Genomic DNA, 22,916 nt, shown 5'->3' on the forward strand with positions numbered 1-22,916 from the left:
GTTCATTTGAAATGAATGGGCTATTTGTGTAATGTACCAGAGTGTAAGGTCTTCTAGTTTAACCTTTGACACCTACAATTGTGTCCTATCTTACTTTCCCTTTTGGATTGCCATATCTCGAAATGACCCGCTGTGGAAAGAAAACATAATTTTTTGATACTGTGTCAGGAGATATCTATGCTGTATGTATCTTTATGTTGACACCCAGGAGCCTGTTGAGGGTTTTCTAGTATGTCACAATCATATATTGAACTTCTATTGTGAGAAATTTGAGCCCTTAATGAAATTTGCAGAAAGGTAAGGCTGGCTACATCTGTAGCTTCATACTGGCTATGGGTTCTATATGGCAGAACCTCCACTAATACAATTTTCCAAAGTACAGAAAATGGCTAAATTAAACTTTATTCTTGAAAATTAGTCTATGGTGTCTTGCCTGAGGTTGTATGACCCTTATGTGTCTGTCTTTATAGAACAGAAGGGGGCATTGCGACCCTTGGAAAAAGGGTTGATGAGGGTTGATGAGGTCAACCTTCACTTAGGCTCCCATATCCATGTTAATACTCTTCTGACACCATCACAGTGACAATTAGCATTCTCAAAGATAATGCTAATTAGTTACCACGTTCCTTATATTTTTTTGTATTCCCATTACTAATGACTATTTTTCTGTATCTCCTGATATCTGATGCAACCAGACAAGTGCCTGAATACCTTACATATTTGTGAAGTGCTAAAGTATAATGTTTTCAGATAAGGCAGTTTTCAGAAAGGCTTCCACAGCCAGTTGGCACGTGAGGAATTTACCTTGGTTTGCATCTGTTGGCAAAGAAACATTTTTGTTATAGTTCAGTAGTTTCATGTTGCTTCTCTCCTCTTTTGGCTCATGCCCCAGCTTCTTGGTTGATTCCACGGCTGGTGGCTATGGACATGCCAAAGGCTGACACTGAGTCAGTTATATATTGTGCTACTCTTGTCTGAAATCATGAGCTGTTTTATTGTGTTTGTTTTGATATTTTTCAATTTTGATTATTTCATTTTGCTTTAAATTTTGGCAAAATATATATTGAAATACAAATGATATTCCAGGCAATGTAATGCACTTTAAAAATACAGTATATCTAACCTTTGGTTTTCTTCAAGGGTGTATCTACCATAGTAACATACCATGTAGCTGCTATGAGACTCTAGGAAGAGACATCCCTGGCTTGTTTGGTCACATTCTCTTTGCTATTGGGTTTCTAGAACGTTTGCATGACTCCCTCTTATACATGAACTGCATTGTTAGCAGATGAGGGGTGAGAAAAATGACCAAAGGGTCATAAAAATGGTGTGTAGAGGGAAAAAAAGGCCCCTTAATCACCAGTGGCAAAACTCAGCACGATAATGGGACTGATGGGGCTAGTTTGATTTATGTTATGGGACTCTCTTTTCCTATGTATGTCACAAGTTTTCTCTGCAAGTAAAAACACCAGTAGTGCAATGAATAAGAACAGGAGGCTAGTGTCACGGTGGCTAATGTCTCTAACCCCCACCCAGCTGCACTACAGTGAATGATGGGGACAAGATAGTATGTGTTGGTATTTACTCCTGGGGATGATGTTACAGTGTAGCGTGGTGCAGGTTTCCCAGTAGAAAGGAGTTTTAGAAGTTGGGAAGGGGTAAACAGCAATAGTTATGTCTATTGTAGGCTCAGGTGGCATACAGAGTGGTATTCCCCACAGCTGACAGCACAGCACACCATTTTCAAGTGTCTGGTATTCCCCACAGTCAGTTTCCAGCATGCAGTTTCAAAGATGGTGACTGGAGATACCGCTGTTTATAACAAAATTCCTGTACTGCTTATCCGGGTTTTTCACTGGGACTCTGGGAAGACTCCTGCAACATTGTATTGGGCACCTTGCTCTTTTCTCAGACTAAGAAATAAGACTGTAGATGATTTCCATTGATCAGCTATCTGAACTTGTTGCTATTATCCCTCAAGTGCTCTCCTATTCCTGAATGTTCTGGAACTGAAAAGTAACTTTTATAAGAGCTGAGGGTCTGAGAGGCAACAAATACACTAAATACTGAATAACTGAGGCTCTTATATCCCTCTCTATTAAACTCCTCCAGTCACTAACTCCAATATAGATAGCAATTCAGCCTATACAAAGAGGATACTCAACCGTCAGAACATGTAAAAACACTTAAAACATATATTTGTCTTATCCTATTTTCCCTAAGCAGGATTAACACTTAATAGTGAGAACTCTGCATCACTACAGTAGAACCCATTGAGTTGAAAGTAACCAAAAACATTAATTTTTCACAGGGGGTTCGCTACATAAATTGTCAAGACTACTGACGCTCCTTTACAATTCTCTGTATTCACCTCTTACTAATAAGTAATCTGAGATCTTTTGGTTAATAAGAACCTTCCACCTGCCAACCTCACGGTAGAGTGCCTGTACATACTTGCGGTGATTTACTGTAATCGTATGTGGATCTCCTCTAATTGCCAGGTGGCTCCTGGATTTGACAGTTGAAACAATAGCAAGTCCTAGTAGGTACTTAGTGGTGATCAGCCTGCAGTTACAGCAGATCACCACAGCTTGTGCTGGCACTCTAAAAATATATCTCTAGCAACCAGTCTGCATGATATATCACAACTGTCAAAATGTGTCACACCTCACGCATATGGCCTTACAAATTCTGAGCTATACAGACTCATGATATGCACTTCTAAAAGTTTGTTAATAAGTCTTAGGCTTGTTTCACATCTGCATTGGAACCTCCAGTTAGAGGTTCTGTTACAGATCTGGCTGCATATACCAGAAGAAACAGTGCTGTATGCAGTGCTTTTTCTTCTGTCCCAAAGCCAGCAGCGGGGCGGAACGCAGGTAGATCCCATTGTAGTCAATGGGGTCCACTTGGCCCTGTTTGGTTCTGTCCAGAGATGGAACCATTTGGCTACAGGGGATTCCCCTTTCCAGTTTCCCGAATGGAGCAGAAGAGTGGAATCCCCAATGCAAGTGTGAAAGCAGTCTTACTATACCTCGGTACAGAGGTTTTTCTCTGTGATTCAATCATAACACTTTCCGTGTAATAGAGAATTACAGAAATATTTCTTCTAGGGGTTAGTACATCTGTAATACAGTGCCAAATGGAGGCACCTATGGTTCCATAGTATGGACTCTGTGTGTTGCCTTACAGTTTTTGTACATATGTATGTAAATGGATAAATAAATACCCTTGATAGATATTGTAGGTAGGTAGACTGTAAATAAGTTGTTATGATAGGCAGATAATTACTGTAGACTTTATAGTCAGATACAGTAGATAGATAGGTAGATACTGTAGATAGGTCAATATGATAGCTAGATAGCTAAATGCTGTAGATACCATAGGTTGATATGGTAGCTAGACAGATATGTACACTGTAGACTAGAGGCATAATCTGAAGCTCCTGGGCCCCAATGTAAAACCAGTAACAAGGCCCCCAACTATAATGGTTTATTCATAGTACTCGGTTCCCTATATAGAGAGGAGAGGTCTTATGGGACCCCTAAGGCTCCTGGGCCCGGGTGTATCTGCATCCCCTATAGCAGTGGTGGCGAACCTATGGCACGCGTGCCAGGGGTGGCACGCAGAGCCCTCCCTACTGGCACGCGCCGCCATCGGCCGCCCACCACTTGTAAATACCAGCAGGGGCCGCGGCTCCCTTGATGGCATTTACTTAGCTGCTGTGCTAACATCGCCGATCCTGTCATAGAACTGGTTCACGCCCCCAGCTTCTGATTGGCTGGGGGCGGAGGACTGCAGTGAGCCTGAGAGCTGCGGGCCCGAAGCTGGGAGCGCTGGCACGGGCAGTGCAGGGCCTGGCCAGCGGCCCCGGCATGGAGGACAGCAGGGAGGCAGGGAGCGCCGGGACAGAGGACAGCGCCGACCCTGGGTGCTGCGGCAGAGGCTGAGATGCAGGAGGAGAGCGCACCACAACTGAGGTGAGTGAGTGGGGCAGAGGAGGCCGCAATGAGATGTCACTATTAGACTGTGGGATGTCCCTTATACACTGGGGGATGTCACTATTATGCTTTGGGCGCCGCTGTGGGATGTCGCTTTTATGTGCTGGGGGCCGCTGTGGGGTGTCGCTTTTATGCGCTGGGGGCCACTGTGGGGTGTCGCTTTTATGCGCTGGGGGGCCGCTGGGGTGGGGGTCACTATTATCGCTGGGGTCGGTGATGGAGGTCATTATTACCGCTGGTGTATGTTTACATTTGGCGGAAATGGGCAAGGCAGCTTCAAAATAGACAGCGTGCAGATTTTGACTGCTTTTTGGATGCGGAAATGCTGCAAAATTTGCAACAGGAATTTCTGTTGAGGACATTCTGCAGTATTTCCGCATCCAAAAAGCAGTTAAAATCTGCACGCTGTCTATTTTGAAGCGGCCCTGTCCTTTTTAGAACGACGGAGGTAAAATCATACGTCGTGATAAGCCCCGCCCCCTGACATGTTGGCACTTTGCGATAAATATGTGGGTTTTAGGTCGCAGTTTGGGCACTCGGACTCCAAAAGGTTCGCCATCACTGCCCTATAGTTATGCCAGTGCTGTAGACGTATAGGTAGATAAATCAATAGATAATGGAGATTGACAGATACTGTAGATAGATACTATAGGGATGGATATATACTGTAGATAGATATTGTAGACAGAAACTGTGGAAAGATACAAGAGAGATAGATAGATAAATACTGTAGATAGATAGATAGATAGATAGATAGATAGATAGATAGATATGGGATAGATGATAGATAGAGAGATATGAGATAGATAGATAGATAGATAGATAGATAGATAGATAGATAGATAGATAGACATGGGATAGATAGATGATAGATAGATAGACATGGGATAGATAGATGATAGATAGATAGACATGGGATAGATAGATAGATAGATAGATAGATAGATAGATAGATAGATTTGGAGATAGATATGGAGATAGATATGGGATAGATAGATAGATAGAAGGATAGATAGATAGATATGAGATAGATAGAAGGATAGATAGATAGATATGAGATAGATAGATAGATAGATAGATATTATATAGAGAGATAGATATGAGATAGGTAGATAGATAGATATGAGATAGATAGATACTGTAGATAGATGTAGCTACACATAATATCTTGGTTATTGTAAAAACACTGCTCATAGAATAAGCGTTTGCCAATTACAGTGTCATCATCGCTGCTGCTGCTATCTATGCTATTTATTTAGAGGATGTCTGGTCAGGATGAAAAGTTCACATTGATCAATAAAGTTTTGAGTGATATGCTTGCCTGGTATATCATTAACACATGCTTGGCTGAACAAGTCACTTTATTTACTAAGTTACACTTTAATAAGTCCGTTGACCTGCTTTTGCCATCAATTGGGGTCATGCGGTGATTGTCCTCCCAGGACTTCATGTAAAAAATGGCCCACCGTAATACCGCTTGCTGCTTTGGTTCGGACGTTGCCTCAATAAAATCCAAATATATATTGAAAAGGAAACGGATTTCCACTCATTTGAAATAATATGAAGTATGTTGCAATTTTATCTTCCACGCATCTTTGGCTCTTTGCATCAAGTTTATTTAGTCTCATCGGCATTGTGCTGGTGTCATTCTAAGCTCCGGAATGAAATGACTGCCGATAGGTGACATTTGCTGAGTGTGCGCAGGGCTATTATGATCATTAGTTAAATCTATGCCGGCAAAATGTATTTAACTGTTAAAACCTTTGATGTAAATGTTATTCTTTTAAAGACTTACAAGCTTGTGGAGAAGTAGAGGGGGTCTGCGTCTACCTCCAACCTCTAACATTCTTCTGCACATTTCATCTCGGCTGACCTCCGTAGTTTTGGAGTTGTTTAGTAAGATAATAAAGAGCCCTTATCACAAATTGCAAAATTAAAAATGATTTTTATTTCTTCAAAGCAAATGAACATTTTACACTCCAACAAATCAATGGAAACATAATTTTGCCAGATAGATCAATCCTGATCTTTAGGCAGTTGAAGACGGTCTGAACAAAGTAATTTAGTTGATTATGGCAAGTAGCACATTTATTGATGGTGTGAAGCTGAGGAATGCAGAGGCGCAGTCTAGTATAATAGAATCTAAGCAGCGGCTGAGAGAAATCCAGGAGCAAGGAGTAACGATAATGCATTATTTGCTGTTAGTTGGCTACTGATAATTACCATTTTCAAAGCCGCTCTCTTAAAATGTTATATGGAAGTCCAGGTTAACAACTCCTCTCATTGACATTATTATTAATACATTACCGTACTTCTCTTCTGATATATCCAGCAGAAAGACTAAACTGTAATCATCAAGAACTGTGCACTGAATGTTCATTATATAATAAATGGAGGCTTTCACTTGCCACGCTCGTTTAAAGGAGAACTTGGACGAACAATCATATATTTAAATTAACTCTCGCAGTACAGGGGATCCATGGCCATGATTTCTGGAGTATAGGAAGTACACGGCAAACTATAATGGGCGCTTTTCCCAAGATAAAGGCAGGAAAGTGTGAAATGAATGGAGTGCTATTGCTGAAATAGTGGAGCACATGTACAACGGTTGAAATTGTTGCTAATATAGCTTATGTTGAAAATCTGTCTCCAAGTACCAGTATTGATGCAACAACTGTGTATAATATAGCTACATAGCTTGGAAGGCTGAACACAGGCATAGGACCATCCAGTTCAGCCTACTATCTGGCAAAAAATAGGCTTCAACCTAAGCCAGTTTTCCTCATTTCAAGAAAATTCCTTCCCGACTCCAAATCTGGCAATCAGAATAAATACCTGGACCAGCGAAGCATCTCTGGTAATCTAGTAGCTATACATTACAATAGAAAGGCATCTAGGCTCCTTTGGAACTCTTTTAGTGAATTCATCATCACCTCTAGTGTTGAGTGAATCGAGACAGTCGAAGCTTTGCTAACAGGTCAGCTTGGTGAAAACCCAAACCTTGGGCAATTTGTCTCGCGGGAACACACTAAAATGGCTGCTTCTTCTTGCAAAGGTACTTAGATACTCCCCTATATGAACTAAGAGTGTTATACAGGACATTTACAGTTTTTTAGACAGTGTTATATACCAGTTTAAAGGGTATTGATGAAGTTCTAGTTCGGTTTGAACTAATTTGGACTGAATTTAATTTTTTTGTCCAAATTCGGTGAACCAGCCCAACAGAACTTTTGAAAAGTTCACTCATCACTAATCACCATGTTCACACACACTTTTTGTGTGCACTTACATATAGGTAACTTTATTGTCCCATTTGTTAATTTCATGTTACTTATATAGTTGCCAAAGGAAATCAAGCATCTAGAAGGAGTTGTCATTCTGCTCCAAAGCTCATCATGCAGTTACAACTCAGTCAGATATGCAAATGATTAGAGCTGTAGTGTGATTAGATGAACGGTCTTACCACCTGGGACTATAAAAGTGGTTCCACCCTTGGCCTATATAAAGGCTCTCAGAGGCTACTTGTGTGTATTGGACCTTTTTTAAGCCCGTATAACCATTAGACATGCCTTTACAATGTAATTAAAGAGATTTTCCCCAGTTATCAGAGTTTTTGAGGGGGCGCATTATTGGAATGCGAGAAGCTGGATGGTCATATTGACAAATTGCTTGCCCCCAGGGTTATTCTTTACCAGGCTGTTAAGAGGTATTGGGACCAGTGAATGTGTGAGAGTGCACACACAAAGCAACTGGGCTCAGGACGTCCTCGAGAGACCACTGGTGGAGAGATTCATCTGATCATCCGACAAAGAGGAGCAGCTCTAATTGTTTAGTTATCTGCCATCCAGACACAGGTGGCAGCATCATTACAGACCCCTGTGTCTGTTGGAACCATTTCTAGGTGATTAGCTAAAGAACATTTGATCCCACAGCACTCATTACATGTACTACCTTTGACACCCAACCACCATTGCCTCTGTTTGCAGTCATGTCATGAACAATTAAACTGGACTGTTATGGAATGCAACCGGGTTGTCTTCAATGTCAAAACCAGGTTTACTTTGGGCATTTACAATAGCTGTGTTTCTGTATGGAGACCTAGGGGTAAACACCTCAATCCTGCCTTTGCTGTGGAGCAGCAAATTGCCCCCACTGCTGGTGTAACGATCTGGGGGAATCATTGCATATGACAGTTGGTCACCCATAGTAGTCATATGACTGGCAAAGACAGTTCAGCAATATGTTCTGGACATCCTGCAGCAACATGTGTTCCTCTCATGGCAGGGCTTCCAAGAGGCATTTTCCGGCATGAAGCTTGGTCGCACACGTCAAGATTATCACAGAAATGCATCCAACATTGTTATTTTTCCATGGTCTGCCTGGTCACCAGATTTATCACCAATAGAACATATATGGGATAATGTGGGATGCCAACTTTGACAGCCTACGAGTTTGCACAATCTAAAGGCTAAGTTACAGCTCATGTGGAGCTATATGTAACAGGACACCATATGGAACCTATATGCCTCCATGTCCACCTATATCACATGTTGCATCCAAGTTAGAGGCAGCCTAACTGGGTACAAGAGCCTCCATGCCCACCCATTTCACATCTTACTTCCAAGCTAGAGGCAACCCTACAGAGTTTCAGAACCTCCTTTCAAGTGTTCCGTTTTCCACAATAAAGTCTCCTTTTGCTCTGATATTGTAATCACTTACTTATATCAACTTTACAATCACACATGAAAAGTTTCATTTGATTCCGATAACTCCTTCTAGGGGTTTGATTTTTTTTTTTTTGGCAATGAGTGTATTCCACAGTACAGTAGCAAGATTGTCATTAGTCCATTCTCCCAATGAGACTCATTATCTAGTCTCAAATCCACTAGACCAACTTTATAGGAAGTCAGCTAGCCCATTGGTATGTTTTTAGTGTGTAAAGAACAAGGACAGAAACATATCCAAACATGAAGAGAAAATACAAATTCAATACAGATATCTTAGTGCTGCAAGACAACATTTTATGCTATTGAACCACTATGCTTTTTTTCCTATCTTTTCAAATCCTACTTTTTAACATATAGAATAGAAACTCTTCATGTCATTTTGACACCATAATGGGGCATTACCCTCCTGCCTTAGTGCAGAAATACTTTCGACATGTAGCTCCACCATGGTAGGAACATGGACCACAAGATATGCTTAGCTAGTTTAGCGTTTTTGGTAATAGGTTATGGAATCCTTGCAACAAAAGTGAAGAAATAGTAGTTACTGTGGGTGTTGCAACATGTCTATCTTTCTGTAATGATTAATTTTAATAGATTTCTTAGGGAGAAAAATCTTATATATTTATTGTAACTTGAAGATTATCACTAGGTTTATATGACGTGCACTCTAAACATAGTAGTACAAAGGTGCTCTGGCTGTAGGTGGCATCTTCGATGTGTTTATGTGAATTGCATTATAAATACAAATGTACAAAGGTGGCTTCTACTGTGATTTTATGGCCAGTAAATTAAAGGGGTTGACCACTTACAAACATACTTTTTAAAATTGCAGCCAAATGAGTTAAAACAATAAAGCAAACTTTACTTATACGCCTTCAACCTGGCAATCCATCACCATGATTCTCCCAATGTGCGTTGACAGCGGGAGTCAGGTGACCGCTGCCTGCCAATCATCTGTTCTTTTGGTATCAGCGCTCACATCCTGGGTGCCATGATGCCAGGAGTTTGGAATGGTGATGTTGAAGCCTTTAATTCGCAGGCAGTGGTTACCTGACTTGTGTTGTCAACCCAAACCGGGAGAATTGCAGGGTTGTAGCGGTGGAGCACCGGGGCTGAGGACAGGTGAGTACATTTTGATTTATTGTTGTAACTCATTGGCTGTAATTTTAAAAGTATCCTTGTAACCAGACATCTACTTTAAAACGTAAGTATAAAAACTGATCTGTGTGAATTATTATATCAGGAGTGTGGACAGTCTGACTCTTTAGCTAGAGTGAAATTCATATATTACAATAAATAATGCCAAAAGGTGACTGCACAATGCAGCTGTAATGTCAACAGGATTTTATTAAAAAATCTAGCTACTTTTCACATTTCATATTAAGCAAATGTTTAAAACCTAATTTCATTCAGTATGATCTAATCTTGTAAAGAGATTTATCCAAGAGCAGGATACATTTAATGAGATTAAAATGCATTGCAAAGTAAATTACAGGTCAGGCCAAGTATAGTAGTATTGTATCGAGAGTCTACTCGCTTCTGTGATGCTGCTTTTATGTTCCGTTGGACTCTTGATTCTACGTATGTCTCCGATTCCCTGATTGATTCCTAAATTATTCTTTACAGCAATTGCTTGGAACCCAGTGCAAATTTTCTTATTGTGTTTTCTTCATAACCACTAACACCATTTCAAAAGGCCACAGCAGACTTTTGAGTTTGCGTTACTGACTTCTTATTGACTCATCAAATATCAATCTTTACACAAACACTCATGAAAAGTTAGATTTGCCATATAAGATTAATTGAAATTTGAATGTAGAACCTCCCTATTTATTTCTCACTACTTGTATAGCGCCAACATATCCCACCACGTTGTAATGAGATTGTCACCATTCACATCAGTCCTGGTACCCAGTGAGACTCACAATCTAATTTCTCGATCTAAGGGTTCTTTTACATTAACCAAATTTATAGGGTACTTTTACACGGGACGACTGTCCCACTGATTATTGCTGCTGTGTTTTCATGCCGGAGTGATGATTAGAGATGAGCGAGTATACTCGCTAAGGCACATTACTCGAGCGAGTAGTGCCTTAGCCGAGGATCTCCCCGTTTGTCTCTAAAGATTCGGGGGCCGGCGGGGGGCAGCGAGCGGCGGGGGAGAGCGGGGAGGAACGGAGGGGAGATCTCTCCCTCTCTCCCCCCGCCGCAACTCACCTGTCACCCACGCCGGCCCCCAAATCTTTAGAGATGAGCGGGGAGATACTTGGCTAAGGCACTACTCGCTCGAGTAATGTGCCTTAGCGAGTATACTCACTCATCTCTAGTGATGATCACTCACTAAATGGAGGCAGACCTCATTGGAGACCTCTTCTGCTCACCCTATTCAATTCAAAGTATATAGGCAGTTGTTCATAGACGAACGACACTTGTTTAAACAAGCCCACAATTGTTTGATTTTTAGGCGATTCTTGATTACTTGCCTGTTGGGTCATGTGTTCATATGGGCCCACACTCTTTTGAGCGATTACTCAGGCAACTATCAGCCTATGTAAAAGCACCCTTAGCTTGATGTAACGAGTGCTGATTGACACGTATGTCAATTGGCACTGATTTAATTTCCTTTTACAAAAGCCAAGAATTGGCTTATGGGGATGAACAATTGTAGTTATGATCGTTCGTCTCTAAATGCTGGCTGTACATCTCCAAGTTCACATGAGATGATTAGCGAACATTTTTATATTGGCTGAAACTCACAGATCAGCTGACAAACGAATATTCACTAATTTGTCAAATGATCATTGGCAGTTTTGCACTGCCCAATTGTCATCCAAACAAATGATAGGGGGGAAACGTTCATGCCCCATAATCAAGTCACGTAAAAAAAACCTCTAGACACCATGGCTAAATTCATGGTAAGCTAGCGTAACCTATCAGTATGTTTTTGGAGTGTTAGAGGAAACCAAAGTACCCGGAAACTCATGTAAACACATGGAGAACATACAAACTTCATGTGCGTTTTGTCTTTAGCCTGACTCGGGAACCCCAGGGAGACAAGGCAACAATGTTAACCACTGAGCCACTGTGCTGTTTTCGAACCTTTGTTTTCGAACTACGTTTTTTATGCTGAGAATGTATAGGTTAATTTCCCGCTCACTAAGATGACACTATTTATGGACCTACAGGCAATCGTTTTTTGACAGTAAATTTCCTGGCAAGCAACCAAACTCTTTCATTAGCCAAAAGTGTCGCTTCCCAATGTCACATCATTTTAAAATTCATGCAAAAATGTAACTTTAACAGGATGTACATAAAGTACTTCTGGCAACTTACCAAAAATTTATTTAAGTAAAACTGAAAATAATTGTCATTGTAATTGATCAGTTGATTGATTTTACTTAAAGCATTATGTTTTTATGCATTTTGAATGTTTGATCAATAATTGATGTTACTATTGTGCTGTTTTTCAGGCAAGGATGAGCCCAGCAGCTATACATGTACAACATGTAAACAGCCATTCTCCAGTGCATGGTTTCTTCTGCAACATGCACAGAACACTCACGGCTTCAGAATCTATCTGGAAAGTGAACATGGCAGTCCTCTTACACCCCGGGTAGGCATTCCATCAGGACTGGGTGCAGAATGTCCTTCACAGCCACCACTCCATGGAATTCATATTGCTGACAATAATCCCTTTAACCTATTGAGAATCCCCGGATCAGTATCAAGAGAGGCTTCTGGTCTATCTGAGGGTCGATTCCCACCAACTCCCCCATTATTTAGCCCCCCACCAAGACATCATTTGGATCCACATCGTATAGAACGTCTGGGTGCAGAAGAAATGGCTCTCGCAACACATCACCCGAGTGCCTTTGACAGGGTACTACGACTTAACCCCCTGGCTATGGAGCCACCAGCAATGGATTTTTCAAGGAGACTTAGAGAGCTAGCTGGTAACACTTCCAGTTCCAGTCCCCCTTTGTCACCCAATCGGCCAAGCCCTATGCAAAGGTTACTGCAGCCATTCCAGTCCAGCAGCAAACCACCATTTTTGGCAACTCCACCCCTCCCTCCTCTTCAATCTGTACCTCCTCCTTCCCAACCTCCTATGAAATCAAAATCTTGTGAGTTTTGTGGGAAAACTTTTAAATTTCAAAGCAATCTAGTAGTACACCGTAGAAGCCACACTGGAGAAAAACCTTATAAATGCAACCTGTGCGACCATGCATGCACGCAGGCCAGCAAACTAAAACGCCACATGAAAACACACATGCATAAATCCTCCCCAATGACAGTTAAATCAGATGATGGTCTTTCCACAGCCAGTTCTCCAGAGCCAGGAACCAGTGATTTAGTTGGCAGTGCAAGCAATGCCCTCAAGTCTGTAGTGGCCAAGTTCAAAAGTGAAAATGATCCAAACATGATCCCAGAGAATGGTGATGAGGAAGAAGAGGAAGAAGAGGAGGAGGAGGAAGAGGAGGAGGAAGAGGAGGAGGAGGAGGAGGATTTGACAGAAACAGACAGTAGACCGGATTATAGTTTTGCCCTAAATCTTGAAGCTGCTCGTCACCACGAAAATAACTCGAGATCTGGTGAGGAAAGCCGATCTATGCCTGATGTCATGCAAAGCGTGGGTCTTGGTGCAATGCATCACTTTAGTGATGCCTTTCATCAGGCGTTGGTTGATAAACATAAAAGAGGGCATTTATCTGAACCAGAAGCGCAAAGAGACACTTGTGATGAAGACTCAGTGGCAGGAGAATCAGACCGCATAGATGGTGGTACTGTTAACGGGAGGGGGTGTTCACCTGGTGAATCTGCTTCAGGAGGCTTGTCAAAAAAATTGCTTCTTGGTAGCCCAAGTTCCATGAGTCCTTTTTCTAAACGCATCAAACTTGAGAAGGAATTTGACCTCCCTGCTGCCGCTATGCCTAACACAGAAAATGTTTACTCCCAGTGGCTTGCTGGCTATGCCGCATCTAGGCAGCTAAAAGATCCATTCCTTACTTTTGGAGACTCTAGACAATCGCCATTTGCCTCCTCTTCAGAGCACTCATCTGAAAATGGTAGTTTACGTTTCTCTACTCCTCCAGGGGAGATGGATGGAGGGATTTCAGGCCGTAGTGGCACAGGAAGTGGAGGAAGCACTCCCCATATTAGTGGCCCAGGGCCTGGAAGGCCCAGTTCAAAAGAGGGCAAGCGCAGCGACACTTGTGAGTACTGTGGAAAAATCTTCAAGAACTGTAGTAACCTTACTGTTCACAGGAGGAGCCACACTGGTGAAAGGCCATATAAGTGTGAGCTTTGCAACTACGCCTGCGCGCAGAGTAGCAAACTTACCCGGCACATGAAAACACATGGTCAGGTGGGAAAGGACGTTTACAAATGTGAAATTTGTCAGATGCCTTTTAGCGTGTACAGTACCCTGGAGAAACACATGAAAAAATGGCACAGTGATCGAGTCTTGAATAATGATATAAAAACTGAATAGAGGTATATCGATAAACCCCATGTAGATTTTTTTCTAGTCCCTTGTGATAAAAAATAATGAAAGCTAAAGATACAAGACCGTGCTTATCACTAGCACTCCTGATTTTTTTTTTTTTTTTTTTACAATTTTTTTTAATTTTTTTGTTTTCACCGTTTGAATGCATGTTCTTTATTGGGGCAATACTATTGCATTTTACGCAAACTTTGAGCCTTTCTCTTGTGCAATAATTTACATGTTGTGTATGTTGTTTTTCTAAGTTTATTTTTTTTATATAATAGACAGCATGTATATGGTATGTTATAGCTATTTTCATTTGTCCCTGAATTAGTTGCAAAACAAACATTACTGTTTCCAGTTCTGTGCTGACAAGTGACCATGCTGCATACATTCTGCAATACATATCATGTACAGTTTTGTGTTCTGATGTGCAGAGGGAGCATCTCTTCACCAGACTTCCAGGGACAGGTATTATAGTGCTGCAAATGCTGGTGGAACCTCATCTCCTCATGCCAGGGGTTACTTTTTAGTGTATTAAAGAAGCAAATATTATGACAAAAGAAGCAAACCAACAACAAAAAATACATAGAAAAAAAGGCCTTTAAATAATAATTTGTACTTTCATTTGGTTTAAATAAAGCATATCTGAGTGCCTTCAGTCTATTTGAAACCATGTCAATGGTTCTTTCTATGTTGAAATGAACATGTAGCTTAATTCAACTTGGATATATGTAGGTCTCCATTGATCTAATGTATTATAATATATTGTATTTCTTATAACTGAGGCTACCTAAAATACGACCCAGTATGTCCTAGTTAATCATCATTTTGCCATGATATTTATTTATTGAAGTGTAAGCTAGTTGCCCTTGAATTGAAGGAATATGATTCTTAGTTCCAGTTTTACCTTTGGGTTCAGGGGTTTTCCAGGAAAAAAAACTAAACATTTAAGGGCCTATTAGGATAGGTCATCAACGTGTTTGATCGAAGAAGCTTGACGTCCGGAACTCTCGTGATCAGCGGTATGAAGGGATAGCGGGACTCAAGTGAGTGCCGTATCTCTGTAACTGTTTAGCCAGGTACAATGGTTGAGCCTGGTACCCCAGCTTTGCCAAATTCCAGTTCATCAGGCTGAGCTGCAGTACCAGGTACAACCGTCTTCAGCTTTTGATTCTGCTTATCCCTATTTTTTGGATAGTTCATCAATATGTTGTTGTACAGGTTTGATATTGGGGACCCCCTCCTATAACACTTTGATGCCTATGTTGAGGATCGGCTATCACAGTTCTTTTGGTGGGATAGGCCACCAATAGTAGTTGGGAGGGGAACTGCAACCCCGAATTCCCACTGATCAGCTGTTCTCCCGACCTCTACACCCATGCACTGAGCTGATTTCGGCAGGAAGCAGACAGCTCTGTTTTTACTGCAATTTCCAGATTTGGTCTTATAGGCAAGTTCCCATTCACCTATTCACTTCAATGAGAACTGTGCCAGTAATACCAAGCCTTGCCACTGCAGTCGGAACAGAGCTGCCTGCTTCTTGCAGAAATCGTCTCAATGCACAAAACCAGTGGTCCATTGAACAATTGATTGTTGAGGGTCACTGGCAGCAAACCCCTACTGATCTACTATTAATGATGACCTATCTTGAGCTTTCGACCATCAATAGTTTACAACTGGACAACCTCTTTAAAGCTGAACTAGAATTCTATGACCAAAACGTTAATTGTTTTAGAATCTAGAAACTTTTTTTGTAAGCATATGAAAAAAACTTTCTAAAGAAATCCCAAATCAAATTATTAGCAACATATGTGGTTGTCTGATTGACAATCGGTAACAATGTGGTCCAATTCTGTACCCAGGTAACAATGATATGTTATCCAGTGGCACAGTAGACACAGTCAATGTGGTACCTAAAAAAAGTGGACATATAAGCTAAATACAATGATGATTAACTATGAACTTTTGAAACTTGTCTCAAAAAAATACCCCTTAAAAATTTAGGAACATGCGTAAAAGCAAAAATTCTACCCAACAATATATCTCTATTGCTGATTTTTTTTTCTTTGCACTGTCTATTGTTATTGCAAATATACAAATTCATTGTCTCAATTATTAAGCTACTATCAGCCCCGGTTGGTCTTCAAATAGCACTTGACTCTTCCAGAAATGTGTGTACCTTTTTCCTTTTAATCAGAGGTACTGTGGTGGAGTATAAAAAATGCTCAGATACAATAAAATGCACTGTACAATTTTCCCTGTTTACAGGCTTACATAGAAGGGAAATGTTGCAAAAAAAAAATTTATATATATATAAGTATATAGAAAAGATGTATGTACGTGCGACTACATGCACCTACAGACATATACACCTAGGTAAATATAAAAGAATGAAAATATATAGATATATATACATACAAGTATGCATGTATATATATACTCTGCCAGTTATGTACTTGACTTACAGATATGCTGAAACCATGTAGACAATGCTGTGAAAGGAAACAGACCACATGTACTTTACAAAATAATGATCGCTTTGGCCTTTACAGTACAGGGGTATTTTTGGTGTACAAAAAAAACTGTTTTAAAAAAACTTTTTTTTTTTTTACATTTTTTTTTATTTTACAAAAAGGTATACATTTTGTTGAGGGGATTGTATTTTAGGGCTTCGTTGTCTTGTTCAAGACGTAATATTCATTGCAAATAAAAAAAATGGTAGAGGAACTTCTATGCCTTGGATATATCCTGGTTTTTTCAGGTTGTTTATAAATGTGCATCGGGAAAAGGTTCCATATTATATAGTACTTAAATCTAGGGAAATGCACACTCATGTCAATTCCTATGCTAAAACAAATCTATTGTCTCTTTTTCTGTACTTTTTAGAATGGTATTTGACTTTAAATGTGCATCTAGTGTAGGAACTATAGTATTTATATTGAAGCTTGTATTTTTAACAGTTACTTGTTCTTTTTTGGAAAGGTATCCATGTACCTTTTTTTTTTCACAGTAGTGGAATAAAACACAGGCTGCCACAGTATATATATATATATATACATATATATATATAAATATATTTTTTTTTTATTTCGGCAGGATAATATAGTGCAAATTATTTGTATGTTTTAAAACGAGAAAATAGAAAAAAAAAAAATGAAGTGTGACATTGTACAGTACAGAAGCCATATGATGGCGACTTGGGAATACCGATTAGAATGTCATAAAAATGAGCCGTCTTACAGAGGGCTATACATATCTTTTTGTTTTGTTCTTTTCTCTGGCTGCCATACTGTACACAGTACTGCAAGCTGATGGCATTGGTTTGTTCTGTAGCGTGCTTTCTGTCCCTTTTTCCACCTACATTCCAGCATCAAAACTTCATATGCAGTAAAAGAAACACATTTTATTTCTTTTCATTGCCAAAAACTAAATAATGGTGCTTTATATTTAGATCGGAGGGAATAAAAAAAAAAATCATATGCAAAGCATATTAAAGTGGAGGATCACTCAAGTCAATAGTTTTTCTTTTTTTTTTGTAAATGGCAATGTAGAATATTTTGTTATTGGCCTTTTCTATTCCTGTAATGAAAGCTGTTTGTCGTAACTTGAAATTTTATCTTTTACTATGGGAGTCACTATTTATTATTGGTCGTGTGCTTATGTTTAAAACAGAGGCACCTATTTTGATCTTTTTTTAAAAAAAATATTTTTCTTATTATTTTTTTTTAATTTTATTTCAATGACCAAAGGTCATGCAAACCTGGCTTTTATTGTATTTGTTTCTGGTCTGTTAATTTCTATTGGAGAAACCACTGTCTGTGTTTTTTTTGGCAGTTGTCTGCATTATCCTGTTCATATACCCATTTTGTCCCTTTTATTGAAAAATAAAAAAGTAATAAAATACACAGCAACAGACTCTTGTGACCTTATTTGACACGATTATTAAAAAATACCTTGGTAGGAAATACCATGGAAAACAAGCTAAATTATTGAATTAGTTACACTTTGCATCACCGTTTCCAATTAATTATAGTTAACCTTATGAAGAAAAGGTATATATTCTACATTAGACTTTTTCAGTCTCTTAGAACCTTTCTTCCTTTTTTAAGTTAGAATCCAATGTTTTAGGACACAAAAGAAAAAAAAAATTGGTTAAAAAAAAAATATATATATATTCAATTTTTCACACTAGTTAAAAATTTTCTTGGAAGAAAACCACAACATCAACCCACGTTTCACCAGCTTCACTATTTTTTTTTTATATCTGTACAAACTATTGATTAAAAGTTGCCTGCAAAGTCAGTTTTTTTTGTTCTTCTTTCAGTCCCCATATTTGTTTTCCATTTTACAAACCATGCATGCATTACCATCCATATGACTTCTATTTGTATATTCTATGTACTGTATTTTTATTTTTTTAAGAAATTTTGTCAAAAAACGGCAAAAAAATAATAATTTGCCACACAATTAGCAAAAAGGCAAAAAAACCCCACAGTATTGTTTTCATGCTATGCATAATGGTTTGTAATCTTCTTGTTCCCCATGTTTTTTCGGTAGTACTTTTTTTTTATTTACTAAGAGTGTGATTTGTATCCCTTTTTTCTAGGGGGAAAATACAGCATCTTTAAATCTAAGGACAGAACAATCAAATTTATATGGCAAGAAGTCTGAAAAGATATGCAAAAGTGTAAACAAATATGCATACCAATTTGGCCAGAAATAAATAACACCTAGTTTTGGAAGACAAGAAGATAAAGGAGAAGATGATCGTGCTGATATGAACAGGCCAACCTATTGTAAATGAAAAAAAAAAATCCTTCAACCTGACCTCTATGTATTACACTTGTAGTTGAGTATTATTGGTCATTGCACCTAGCAGGAATGCTCTTAGAGTACATTACTTCCCTCTATTGACATGACTTTGACTCTTTTTAAAAGAAATTAGCCACAAAAGCCAGCACAGAATTAAAGATGTAACAACATAAAAAAAAGTTTTGTGAAGATATATATATAAAAAAAATCATATCAACAACATCAATTTTTTTCACTTTTCCTTTAAGTTTTTGGAAAAACAGATGCCCATTTTGAGAATAAAAGAATTAACACCATACAAGTAACTCTTATCATTTCAACTTACTGTTTGCTGGACTGAAATGGAAAAAAAATCCCAGGCTGAGGCAGTACATTTTGCTGTCTTGGTCTTTTTAGGACTTCATGATACCCTTATTTAAGAGATAATTTACAGTACCGCCTCGATAACCGGGGCTTTAAAAACTAGTCAACAAGAACATAATTTACAAATGACATGTTGTACTCTGAGCTCTAAAGGAAAAAAAATGGTATTACAAAGTGTGACATTTTCTAACTGTGTGATAAATTAATGGTGTTATAAAAACCATGAACCATTGAGGCCTTTTCAAGTTTGTTAGAAATCTGCACCAGATTTATATGGCACCCATAATGTGTTCTTAAGCTGCTGTAAAATTTCATGCAAGCATGACCTAGTGTCCAGAGAAAATTTTATAAATATATTTCTATGTTGAAAAAAAAAAAAAAATGTCAAACGGAAAAAAAAAATACAATGTGGTAATCATTAACTGTTTATTGTTAGATTTTTGAGGCCAACTACAAGAAAAGAAAACCAGTGTCACATTAGAATCTTGTATAAGCTCTTGAAACAATAGTATCACTTAAAGAGATCTGGGGCGAAAATACTCAAGCCCATTGGTACAACAAAGAATTTTTTTCTTCTTCTATTGGTTTGACTCCATTTATATGTTCCTACAAGTCGCAATAAATCCGGAATAAAAGGAGATCTAGTATCAGTGCCTGAAATTCTAAATATTGCTTGCGTTATAAACAGGATGGGGGTCCTTTTAATGCAGTTTGTACAGAATAACATATTGTAGGGTAAAAAGAAATCTGCCAGTTCTTATGTTAATTGTTACCCATTTTGGGTGAATTTAATGTGATGTAAACTGTTGTTATATACTGAAAGTATATTCCAGGAATCATTGTTAATAGACATTATACATTTGCCTTTAAAAAGGCCGAAACACAAAAAGAAATTAAATTGACACAATAAACTGTAAAGACTTAGACCTGTTTTTTTTTTCTCATTATCGATTTTTTTTTCCCCATTTTTTTTTTCACTTCTTTAAGAAATCACATGTTAAATGAAACCCATTATACAGGATGAATCCTGAAGTTGGAAATGGTTACCTTTAAATTGTATACTACATTTATTGAAATACAGTATACAAGATAAATACAGGAGATGATCTGCAGACCGCAACAAGAATAACGACACCTCCAAGTTCAAGAGTACATTGCCACTTTGGGAATTGGATCTAATCAATACACTAATGTAAGCAGCCACATAACCTATCTTTCTGCCCTTGCATATATTTAGCCTTGTGACTGCATGAATGTATTTTAGTGTCTGGAAAGCGATGGTGAGGGGGTTAATTACCCACTAGGCTACAATTCTTAGAAGAAAAAAAATTAGTTCCCGTTTCAGATACAGATGTCTGTTGAGCCTCAAAGAGTAACCTGTGACCTCATCTTTCACTTTTTCTCTGTGTATGACAGCCGGTTTAAACATATTCTGGTTTAACCCCTGAATGCTGTAACACTTGCTTTTGTAGAAAAGGCCATAAGGAACTTATTGTCAAGACTCATGTGCTATTAAAATAACAATAAATTGCAAAGGTTGTAAAAGAAAAATAAGAGTATGTAAATCGAAAAAGTTAATTAGGAAGACAACTCTGCAAGTAAGCAACTACGCGAACAACCACCGATCTTTGGATGACAGTGGATAGAGGTTCGTGACCCATCGAGTTGTACAGTGTTCAACCGGTCTATCCCTATTTATTTCGACTTACATTTCTGTACATCAGTTTGTTACATGGATGCAGTCTTGGAACATCTGGAGTAGTAGTCCGTGTCTACTCTTTCTTTGAACTTATCTGTTGGAATTTCATAATTTACCTATGTTTAAAGGCTCAAGGGGACTTCTTGAAAATTCCTGGCATATTTGAGGAAGGACCATCAATTACAGAAATCTCATAACTTACAACATAGTAGTTGACCACACCTGGTAGCCGCACATAAGAAATAGGCTTTTCACATATTATTCAAGGCACATACTGGTCACTTATTAGCATTTTTCTGTACATTTAGTCCACATACTGGAATCTGTAAACATTTATGAAATATTTCAAGGGTTCCTTAAGAGCAAATCTCAAGTGGATGATGATGGAGAGGAACATTGGGGTTCTTTTATGTGCTATTTCGTTATGCAAAATGTTTTTAAAGCATTGAAGCTGTTATTAAAAAACTATACCCTTTTTCATGCCTACAAACGAATGCCATAATGAGGTCCTTGTAGACACAACATTTTATTAGGCTAACATCACTTTATTTCTAGAATTGAACTTATTAGAACTGTATTTATCCTAGTCTACATTTGACGTTTCCGACTGCAGCCAACAATTACTAAATGCAACATATAGGAAAAACTGCACTAGAAGAGGAACAGCGGAAGGGAAATTTGTCAAGGGCATTAACTACTTGGTCAGTGGGGATCCAATCACTAAGCCCCCCACCAATCGCTACAACAAGGGTCCTGTGTCCCCTGAGAGACTGATAAAATGAATAGAGAAGTAGCAGCAATGCTTGGCCTTTGCTTTATTCATTTCCATAAGAGCGCCAGAGATTGCCAAGTGCTTGAACTTGGCTATCTTCTGCGCTCCCATCGAAATGAATGGAGCTGTGCCCAAACATGTTCACTGCTGCTTCATTCGTTTTTCCAGTCTCTTAGGGGACATGGTACCCTAGTTCTTGTGATTGGTGGGGTCCCAGTGGTTAAACCATCACTGATCGATTAGTTATTCCCTATCTTGCGAATAGGAGTAACTTAAAGGTATGTTCCTATCTCAGCTTTTCATAGCCAAGATGGGAAACCACTGCCATGACTATCAGCCACCCAGCCGATGTCTACGAAAAGAGACATGTGCTTAGCATGTTGTACTATGCTGTCTACATAGCTTCCTTTCACTTCAATAAGAACTACGGAAACAAGACTGCACTAAGCTCTCGGCTCTTTCCATCAGGTGGTCAGAACAGAGCGGCCAGGTTTTCCTATCTTGGCCATGAAAAGCCGAGATGAATATACCCCTTTAATGTCACGGAAGTACTCCTTTCAGTCACAATGAACCATTCTGACATCACTGTTGCCCACCAAGGATCCGATAGGAAACAGCATTTCCTACATGAGATGAAGCTACCAAAACTTACTATACTTAATAGGTAATATGCATGAGTGTGTAATAAACTTATTTCAACATGGAGGTTGTACAGAGCTGTTGTATGCTGCCTATAGACTTCTATGTGACTCCATATAGTCCTAGGCTCATAATGTGGCATTGAATTTTTATGTCATCCTTTAAGAATTTGATACCAAAAAATTGTGGCATAGTCTGTAAAATGCTCTATTATGGAGCTATTTTTCTTAAAAACATTAGTTCTAGGGTAAAATATCTCCATAAAACAGTGCCATACAGAGCACCATGTGGTGTTGTACAGTGTGCTTAAAGCCCCGTACCACCGAACCATACTTTGTCTCTGTAAAACCAGCATGCAGGATGCTCTTCCCATTCTCATGAGGTCCAAGAGATCATGGCTGTAAATTCTTTTTGA

At 39.0% G+C, this 22,916-nt stretch overlaps 1 protein-coding gene across 4 annotated transcripts in view; it reads left to right on the forward strand.

Annotated features, from left to right (window-relative positions):
- BCL11A (BCL11 transcription factor A) overlaps nucleotides 1–20,309 on the forward strand; it is a 141,239-nt gene extending 120,930 nt beyond the window's left edge. Inside the window, exons 3-4 of one of the 4 annotated variants that reach the window (XM_066595738.1) lie at nucleotides 12,199–14,221; nucleotides 18,823–18,907. In XM_066595738.1, the coding sequence (XP_066451835.1) occupies nucleotides 12,199–14,219 (2,021 nt within the window). In that variant the 3' untranslated portion in view covers nucleotides 14,220–14,221; nucleotides 18,823–18,907. Of the gene's footprint in view, nucleotides 1–12,198; nucleotides 18,122–18,822 lie in introns of those variants that run through there. The other 3 variants (XM_066595739.1, XM_066595740.1, XM_066595737.1) reach the window with 3 other exon arrangements.
- The last annotated feature ends 2,607 nt before the right edge of the window (nucleotides 20,310–22,916 follow it).

Source organism: Eleutherodactylus coqui, chromosome 3 (genome assembly GCF_035609145.1).
Source record: "Eleutherodactylus coqui strain aEleCoq1 chromosome 3, aEleCoq1.hap1, whole genome shotgun sequence".
In the NCBI taxonomy this organism is placed as follows: domain Eukaryota; kingdom Metazoa; phylum Chordata; class Amphibia; order Anura; family Eleutherodactylidae; genus Eleutherodactylus; species Eleutherodactylus coqui.